This window comes from Ricinus communis, chromosome 7 (genome assembly GCF_019578655.1).
Source record: "Ricinus communis isolate WT05 ecotype wild-type chromosome 7, ASM1957865v1, whole genome shotgun sequence".
Lineage (NCBI taxonomy): Eukaryota > Viridiplantae > Streptophyta > Magnoliopsida > Malpighiales > Euphorbiaceae > Ricinus > Ricinus communis.
Window position 1 is genome coordinate 5,718,649 of NC_063262.1, and position 9,463 is coordinate 5,728,111.

The 9,463-nt window shown below is 31.6% G+C and overlaps 2 protein-coding genes across 3 annotated transcripts; both read left to right on the forward strand.

Annotated features, from left to right (window-relative positions):
• Nucleotides 1-677: 677 nt before the first annotated feature.
• Nucleotides 678-4,397, forward strand: LOC8273708 (receptor-like cytosolic serine/threonine-protein kinase RBK1). Of its 2 annotated transcripts, none has more exons than XM_015727977.3 (8): nt 678-1,015; nt 1,271-1,756; nt 2,932-3,189; nt 3,276-3,430; nt 3,518-3,597; nt 3,695-3,830; nt 3,911-4,060; nt 4,146-4,397. In XM_015727977.3, the coding sequence occupies exons 1-8, from the start codon at nt 1,003-1,005 to the stop codon at nt 4,302-4,304; spliced, it is 1,437 nt and encodes a 478-aa protein (XP_015583463.1). In that variant the 5' UTR covers nt 678-1,002; the 3' UTR covers nt 4,305-4,397. The 2 variants fall into 2 exon arrangements, with proteins under 2 accessions (XP_015583463.1, XP_002533520.2); XM_002533474.4 differs by having other exon boundaries at nt 1,277-1,756.
• Nucleotides 4,398-6,044: 1,647 nt separating this feature from the next.
• On the forward strand, nt 6,045-7,156 carry LOC8273705. The gene has a single exon (XM_002533475.4). The coding sequence runs from the start codon at nt 6,384-6,386 to the stop codon at nt 7,026-7,028; it is 645 nt and encodes a 214-aa protein (XP_002533521.1). The 5' UTR covers nt 6,045-6,383; the 3' UTR covers nt 7,029-7,156.
• Nucleotides 7,157-9,463: the final 2,307 nt, after the last annotated feature.

Below are 9,463 nucleotides of genomic sequence, written 5' to 3' on the forward strand. Positions count from 1 at the left end.
TTATTAATTTATGACTATTTTAGCTACTCCCTCTCTTTTCAATTTGGATGATTTGACCAAAAAGGTAAAATTTTGAGTTAAACTAGTTCAAATTGAACCTGGCAGTAAAGTTTAGGGGCCAAATTGAAACTTATTCCTTTCTTTCATTGCCAAATTAAAAAGCCGCAAACTTACAAAATAACCGTCCAAACTCCAAATTCCCGCCCTCGGAGTTCCGCATGAGAAGACATGTCAGCAGGCCACAATAGCTGCAGCACGCACGCATGCCACTTAAGAAAATCATTCTTACAAATTCTTCTCAATATATTCCTAAAACACCCTCAGTAGCCGTAAAATATTTACGCCTTATACCCCCTGTCGGGTTCGTCTCGACACTCCTGTCCCTCCATTTCCATTTCCACTCTTTCAAGCGTTAGTTGCGGCAAAAATCTCGAGCGAAAAGAACAACGGCCAAGATTTAGTTAATGAATCACTTAAGCATGATTAATTAAAATTAAATCGTTAATTTTTTTAAAATTAATTAAAAATGAAGTTTTAACATTTCAAGAATGTAAAAATATTTAGTAAATACACAAATCTGTTTTTGTTTTCTTTTTTGACTCGCACACATAAATCTTTTGAATATTGAAGAAGTAACAGAAAAGTGTATAAATATAGGAAAGTTCTGAGTCATTCTCAAGCTGGTTTTAGCTTCTCTTTCATTCAAGAATAACCAATTCCTAAAGATATACCATTATTCTTATTCTTAGTATCCTCTTATCCCTCTCTCTCTCTGTATTTATATTATTATCTGTACCTCTTTTCTTTTTTATCTCCTTTCTTGGTTCTGCTCTCTCTGTTTGTTTTGAACTATGTGAGAACTTGGATTCTCTTCTTTCTGGGTATTTTGTGATTTCATTTTTCTTTATTGAAAGAAAAGAACCTTTCTTTCTTTCATTACATTTCAAGAATCCTGATACCCAGAAAATCTTTTTGCTTTCTTTCATTCTTTTCTTGTGCAGAATGGCTGTTGAAGGTAAGCTCTTTTTTATGTTTTGAAGGAATTGTTTCTGTTGTTTTGGTTTTTGGTTTACCTTGTTTGATTGCATAGAGAATGAAGGAAGAAAAATGAAGTTGAAATCCTTTTCTGTTTCATTTCCTTTCTTCTTTTTTTTTTTTTTTTTTTTTGCTTCTCTTGGTAAAGAAAGAAAAGTAATTCTTTTGTTAACAGGAGGCCATGGTTACAGACGAGAATGAATAATCTTTTGTTTCATTTTTATTGCATGTGAAGTGACAGAAGGAGAAACCCGAGAATTCCCAGAAATGGAAACACAAGAAGAAGCAAAACACAGAGACATTAGCAATAATACTAAAAATACTGTTGAGCACCCATCACCAAGATGTGTATTAGAAATTCCAATTTTAGGTACAGATTCTGATCATAGCAGCAGTAGTTTCAGCACAACTAGTAGCAGCGAAGATTCTACAGAGAAATTGTCATCACCTGAAAAATTGGAGAGCAGAGAGGGTACTAATTTGTCTCAATGGAAGCAGATGCTTGATGCTTTTAAGAAGAAATCAATGAGGAGGTTTTCAGTGATTCCTTTACTTACAAATTATGATCTTATTGCTAAGAAGAGTTTGAAAAGGAAAATTAATAGAATTCAGAGTTCTGCTGATGTTGTTATCGATTTGGATTGTATTCAAATTACGAAACCATCCTGGAGAAATTTTGACTTTGCTGAACTTGAAGCTGCTACTGATCATTTCAGTTCTGGTAAGAAACTACCACTTTTGATTTTGTTCTTTGTTTAGTGTTATTCGCCTTGTTTTTTTCTTTCAAGAAATTTAAAAGAACAATAGGATATGATATTTTCATTTCCTTTTTCTTGTTAATTGCGGTTCTTGAACTCGAAATGATGAAATTATTTCATTTTTAAGCTTATGGTAAACAAGTTCTGTTTTAATATACACTAAGTTCATCTAATAAAGTTGTTATAATTAGATTTTAAACCTTACATCATCTAATAGAATTGTTATAATTAAATTTTAAACCTTACATTTAAGTGGGTTATGCTTTATTTTAGATGGCAATAACTTATTGAGTTTTTTTGCTCCTCTAGTTTTATTAGTAGTTCTTTTTCTCATTGCTTTGAATTTCTTGAAGCAATTAAAGGTCCGATTTAAGTACAATTTTACCCTACGGTGGTCACTTTCATGGTTTAATGCTGTCTTAATAAAGGCCCCAACTACATAGTTGAAAATTCGTAAGGGAATACCTTACCCTAACAGTCAATACCGCCTGCGATTGAGAACTGGTTTGGACGGGGGACTATGTCGACCAAGTATGCTAAGGAGGAAAAGGTGGGACCAAACTGATTGACTAGTGCACCAGGCGAATTAAAATCCTGCATAGCCATATGATATATGGTCATTTTGATGACTAAGGCACTGGGTTGATTGGAGTGGTTTTTGATGAAGAATTAATTAAGCTGACAGATCCTTTCTTAGTCTTTAATGTTGCTGTTAGGCCTAATTGACTTTAGAACTAATATTTGTTTTTGGGAGGTAATAAATTTTTTTGAAGGGGAGGAGGGTGTGGAGGATTGGTTCTTTAATCTCTTAAACACTGGACTATTACACTACTGTTCTGATGGCAGGACAAATATTAAATCTTTGGAAAGAATTTCAAGCAAATTTTTGACAGTTAAGTTGATAATTGCAGCCATATTAAACTACACTTCAGGTTCAAAGATATGGGTTATATTGTAGAACTTTTATGATTGTTGGTTAGTTACTCTCAGCTTATCAGCAACTCATATTACTTGGAAAATTTGTTAACACATAAGTTCAAGTGCAGCAGATTTTATCAATATTTGCAATTCTATTGTTGTATATGCTTACTTTTTTATATTTCGTTATGCTTCTGATTGTGCATAAAAATTCTGGTAGAGAACTTGATTGGGGAAGGTGGTCATGCACAAGTGTATAAAGGGTGTTTATCAGATGGTCAAGTTGTAGCTGTGAAGAAGATAATGAAGACAGAAAAGGAAGACGAGAATAGAATTGGTGATTTTTTATCTGAGCTAGGGATTATTGCACACATAAACCACCCAAATGCTGCTAAATTACTTGGTTTCAGCATCGATGGCGGTTTGCATCTTGTCTTGGAATATTTACCTCAAGGCAGCCTTGCTTCTGTGCTCTTTGGTGCTCTCTCTGACTCGCAATTTTGCGTTGATTCTCTTGACCACTTTCTCACATTGTCATTTCACTGAGACATTCAACATTTTCAGGTGGGGCAGAGAGTTTAGAATGGGAGAAAAGGATTAAAGTAGCTGTAGGAATAGCAGAAGGATTACGGTATCTCCATCATGATTGCCACAGGCGCATAATCCACAGAGACATCAAAGCCTCCAACATATTGCTCACTGAAGATTACGAAGCTCAGGTGATTCTTCAATTTTATAGTAATGAATTGCCTCCATGTATACTGTAGGCATCTTTTCAAATGATGATAAGCTCTCCATTCCTGCAGATTTCTGATTTTGGATTGGCAAAATGGCTCCCTGAGAATTGGCTTCACCACATTGTCTTTCCCATCGAAGGCACATTCGGGTTAGGCATACTGCAGCTTTCAATAATTTGCCATTTTCATTTCTGTTTTCATACTGTTTGTCAGAATTAGCCTTACGGAACTTCAAATTTTATCCAGATACTTGGCTCCAGAGTACTTCATGCACGGGATAGTCAATGAGAAGACTGATGTATTTTCCTTTGGGGTCTTATTACTAGAGATAATAACAGGTCGTCATGCAGTTGATTCTAGCAGACAGAGCCTTGCAATGTGGGTAAGATATGTTACCATCACTATTCGCTGAGATCTTTAACCATCAGGGGAAGTCCTAAATTAGTCTTTTGCTTTGCACAGGCAAAACCACTGTTAGAGGAAAACCAGGTTAAAGAAGTAGCTGATCCCCAGTTAGGGAGCGATTATGATCCTGTCGAAATGAAGCGCGCAATGTTCACAGCTTCAATGTGCATCAACCATCTACCATCTATGCGTCCCCACATGAATCAGGTACAAAATTCGTTCGTCTTACTATATATTTGATTGCTTTCGAAGAAAGTTTTTAGTAGCTAACAGGAATGTTGAAAACCTTCAGGTGGTGCAGCTATTGAGGGGTGAGGAAGCACCAATGGAGATGCAGCAAAAGAGTAATGCAGGCAGGGCAGTAATGGTGGATGGTTGTGATTTGCAAGACTATACTTGCACAAGCTATCTCAATGACCTCAATCGTCATATGCAACTTGTGTTGGAGTAGTGTTTTGTTTGATACACTTTTTAGGAGCTATTTGCTGCTTCTGCTGCTACTTTTAGTTTCCCGCTTGTGTATATGAAAGGTTAAAATTTTTTACCCTTTTTCTTTGTATGAGTGGAGAAATCAATATCTTTTCTCCTTTGTAATATCCTTTTTACAGTTTTACCACCTTCCACGAAGGTGGTTTGACATAAAATCGTAGGCAAATGTGATTAACAAGCAATCACAATGCACATACATAGGAAGCCAAAAATTTCTCACAGTAATTCGTGTGCAAGTGCAATTCACCCGGGACACCAAGTTCAAACCCCATTTCATCTTTGTTTTGGCAAGATTGGACCCCCTGTGTCACCAGGAGAATGCCAGGATTTTGAGTGAATAGATAAAAGAAATGTGTGTGGATTATTCAATATTTAAGTGTAAGATATTCCATCATTTGTCCATTTATTATGGTACACTTAAAAAGATTTATCCAATTTTCTTTTCCTTTTTTTCTTTTCTCTAGAAGTTCTCCAACGACACCAAAACACATGATAATTTAGGATGGTACTTGCTTGAAAAAACTAAGTATCCATGTTGTGCATGGTTCGTATATATTAGTAAGTGGTCAGATACTGCAGCCGTCGACGAAGTGTAATTCTATGTATTTTTTGAATCAATAAAATTCTAACTGCTTTGCTTCTGAAAATGTAAATACATTGTCGAATTCCGTTAAATCGCTGTTTTATTTATTTATTTATTTGCATAATTCCTCCATGTGTTTGATACTTGTAACAGAAAAAAGCATAGCCGGAAACATTTAAAACAAAGAAAATGCAGGAGACAGGCAGTCAAATGAGGGCGGAAAGTCACCCTTGAAACTTTTGATGGCGGTATCCTTCTCCTCCTCAACTTTGACCCGGAACTGCTTTATAAAAAAATTGTTAGTGGCAGGTCAAAGACATCAATGGTTGGAGAAAACAAATATAGATGTTAAATATCTTAAAAAGCAGATGCTTCTCCAATTACCTTACTTTTATGTCAACCCAAGTGGGTGGCTTTGACGATCCCTAGAATGTCACTATGTCTTTCTCTCAAGCAAAATTACATAATCCCAGAACAAATGTTCCAGTTCACAAGATTGTTTCCAGTTATAGGGGCAGCCCTGGCTAACTTTCCGGATTCCATTCATTGGCACTTGCATTCTCTTCTTCTCATTTGCTTTTGACCCAGGTGAAAAAAAAGGAAAGAAAATAGACATGGGAGCCTGTTCTGCTTTGCTTCATGGTATAGTAGTAGTTCATCAGAATATGCAGATACAGATACCTTGCTACCTTTTTTTGTTTTCTTTTTGTGGGGACTGAAATGAATTTAAACATCTTACATATACAGCAGAAATTGAGCAAAAGCTACCAGTCTATTTCATCGGCTCGACTGTTAAAAAAAATACAAGACAAATAAAATTTAATTGTTTATTAAATTAAATTAAAAATTAATAAATTTTAAAAGATAGAAAATAAAATTTAAATATTTATGAAAATAAACTAAAAAATAATATGTTAAAAAAATAATTAAATAACTAAAACTCATGTTATTTGAAATGTTTTATCTAATTTTTTTATTATTGGTAGTACTTTTTTAAAAAAATTTAATTATATTTACTGTATATATTTAATATAAACTTCTGTTTAAATCGATAAATGACACATATTTATTAATTTTAATTTAAAAAAATATATTATTAATTATTTAAATATTAAAATATAAAATATTTAAATATCGAGGCCCTTCTCTCTATCAGTTGCATTCCAGTATATACAACAAGAATTATTCAATCAACTGTATACAAATGAAAAACCCATAAATCAAATTAGTAACCTAACAATTAAAAAGAAATAAAAATCAGTAACATAAAAGGAAAATGCAAGATTTGCTCGTTCGTTAGTTCAATTTGTTATCTGCAAACCAACTCGATCAAAATAATTTAACTCCGGGCCTAAATTAGTATAGACTTGAGACCCAACACAACAACAAGGCCAATGCCATCATCAATCCATTTGCTTCTAAACTCCACGCCCACAACACAACAAACAACACTGGCAAATGGAAGCAACAGAAGTTGCACTGCAGGTAGCCATTCTTTTACTAACCCTAGCAATGTTCATAGCAATCCAGTATTTCCCCAAACAAGCCCTAACAAAACTCCGAGCCAAGAACCGAACCTCACTCCAAGCCAATCGTCACCTGATCCAAGCCACCCACTTCCTCTCCAAAGCTAAATCCATACCTCATAATAATAAATCTCAATCTCAAACCCTAGCTAGAAACGCACTCTTAGAAGCCGAATCGGCAATCTCTCTCTCTCCTAGAGACCCAGCCCCTTTAATTCTCAAAGCACTTGTTCTCGATCTACTCGGCCACAAAGGTTCTGCGCTTAAATCGCTTGATTTAGCGCTTTCTTCGCCGCGCGTAAAGTCGCTCGAAGGGAGGGAGCGCGGGGATGCGCTTGTTAAACGAGCTGAGTTGAAGACGAGCGTGAATCGGAGACGCCGAGTTGACTCCGCGATTGAGGATTTAAGGGAAGCGGTCAAGCTGAGTGGGGAAAGTGAGAGAGTGTATTGTTTGTTGGGTCAGTGTTATGAGTGGAAAGGAAAGAAGGATGAGGCTCGATGGGCTTATGGTCAGGTCTTGAAGGCCCATCCTGGGTCCGTTCTGGCTCTTGAAGGTTTGGACCGGTTGGGCTTGTAATGTGCATTAACACTTTGATTATGTGTGGTGTGTGAATTACAATTATTCATCTTGTAATGTAATGCCATGAAAAAGAAGTGGGATGTTTACACAAATTCCCTTTCTTAGTGTTTTTTTTCCAATGCTAACATTTCCTTTGCAAATGCTTTTATTAGTGGTACATGTATTTTTTTTTCATATTTTTTATTCATTTATTTTTAAATTTTAAAATTTACTAATCTTTTTACATATTTTTTTTCTTTCTTTAATAGTTAACTAAAAGATATATTGATATCTTACAACTTTAAAATTGTCATGGTGATATGTTCTAACCACTATTTGTCTTAAAGTACTTTCTATAACTTATTTATCAAATTAAAATTTTAAATAAATATAATTTCTAATTTAAATATTATATTTGAAGCAATTATGACATATATTTTTAAATTTTTGAAAAATATAATAGCCTTGAAATAACTAACATTTTTTTTCATTTATATATTTTATTATTTATTATATTTTAATTTATAAATTATTTTACATTCATTTACTTTCATAATTTAAATTAAATAAGAATTACATTATCACAAATTGTTTGGAGATTTTCATATTTTTCTAAAAATAAAATATCTTGAAGTATAAATATCTTAAAATAAATAATTAATATAGCGGTATGTTTTTCATTATTTGTCTTCTTGACAACCTTTTTTTAATTAACTATAGAATTAATTATATTATTTTATAATTTTTCTATCGTTATTGTTTTACTTTTTTATTTAATAGTATAAAAATCAATATAAATCACTTTTTATTTGCATCATCACTTTGTTCTATTTTATTTTTAATTATTTTTTATATCAACATAATAAATATAAAACAACTATAATCAAGCATGAAACAAGGTAAATCTAATGCTAAAATATATATATTTTTATTTTAAAAACAATTAATTTCTAATATTTTGAATTTTTTTCAACATGTAAATAACAGTCCAAGGAACTTAAAACTTTTTTTTTAAAAAAAAGACTAATTTCTAATATTCTAGATAATTATCAACAAATAACTAATAGTTCAAAAAAAAATTAAAAAAGCTTTTTCATATATCTAAAATTCAACCAAACATCAACAAAATTATTTTATTACATAAAGACTTAAAACAAATAAAAAAGCGTAAAATTTGGCATAAAAATTCATAATGGAACTGTAAATATAGTCTAAACGTTATAAAATTATATATATATATTTAAATAATTTCTTACAAAATATTTTAAAAAGTCAAACTTCTTATGAAAAATAAAATTTAACAAATTTTAAGAAAATCAAAATGACTATTTTTTTTTTCTTTTATGCAATCAAGAGAACTGCAATAAGAGAGATCAAAGAAAGAAAAGAAAAAAGAGATCGAGACCTACAAGAAAAATAAATAACAGTTCAAGAAAATAAATTAAAGACAATTATTTATAGATCTAAAAATCAATCAAATATCAACTGGATATCAACCAAATATCAACTAAATATTAACCAAACATCAACAAAATATTCAAGATAACTAGTTATCTAACACAAAAAGCACTAAATTTTATTCTTTCTCATATTTCTACAACATATATTTTTAAATCAATTTCTTATTTTTTTCATAAAAAAATGTCGATCAATTTGTCACTGCAATCTTTTTTTAAAAAAAAAAATTATTATGTATATGTATTAAAGAAAAAAGACGTAGATTACTTAAGGTTGTTTTTGTGAAGGTATATATATTCAAGGTAGTTAGATTCTTGTTGTTTATTGTAACATAAAAACTTAAATTATACACATAACAGAGAAAGAGAAGAAAAGAATTGATACCAAGAAAAAAAATAATAGCAGTTTAAAAAAAATGACAATTATTCATAGTTCTGAAAATTAACCAAACATCAACTATACCAATCATACCCTCTTTAACATCAACAAAATATCTAGATAATTATGTCAATGGTCACTTAACTTACACTAAGTTTTATCTTGGTCATATAACTTTTTTATTTTATTAAAGTCATTTAACTTTAAGTTGGGTAAAAAATTGGTCACTTATTTAAAATCTCGTGATTTATTCATCAGAAGAAAAAATAAAATCACTAAATCTCCTAAATCTACAACATAGAATCTCTAATACATTTTAGAATCTCTAATACAATAAAATGAAATCTCTAATTTTAATGTCTTGAGCGAGTAATGAATCCCAATTTTTAAAAATCAATTTCAATGGCCTACGTTGTAAACAACTAGGAGAAAATGTTCTTATATACTGTAAGTTCTACATATTCATTATTTTACAATTTGCATTGAAATTTAATTAATTTGGTGGTTAGGTACTTGTTTAATATTAGAATTTTTGCACCAAATAGGAACTAATCGTACATCCTCTAATAGCCATGTAATATGTAAGAAACCTAAAGAAATGATAGCTTAAATAAAAA

Bases quoted from the DNA above. Each gene is read 5' to 3' on its own strand.
- LOC8273708 (XM_015727977.3), top strand. The intron at 3,831-3,910 runs GTAAGATATGTT...TGCTTTGCACAG, and splicing joins GACAGAGCCTTGCAATGTGG to GCAAAACCACTGTTAGAGGA. The intron at 4,061-4,145 runs GTACAAAATTCG...GAAAACCTTCAG, and splicing joins TGCGTCCCCACATGAATCAG to GTGGTGCAGCTATTGAGGGG.
- LOC8273705 (XM_002533475.4), top strand. From the start codon at position 6,384: ATGGAAGCAACAGAAGTTGCACTGCAGGTAGCCATTCTTTTACTAACC.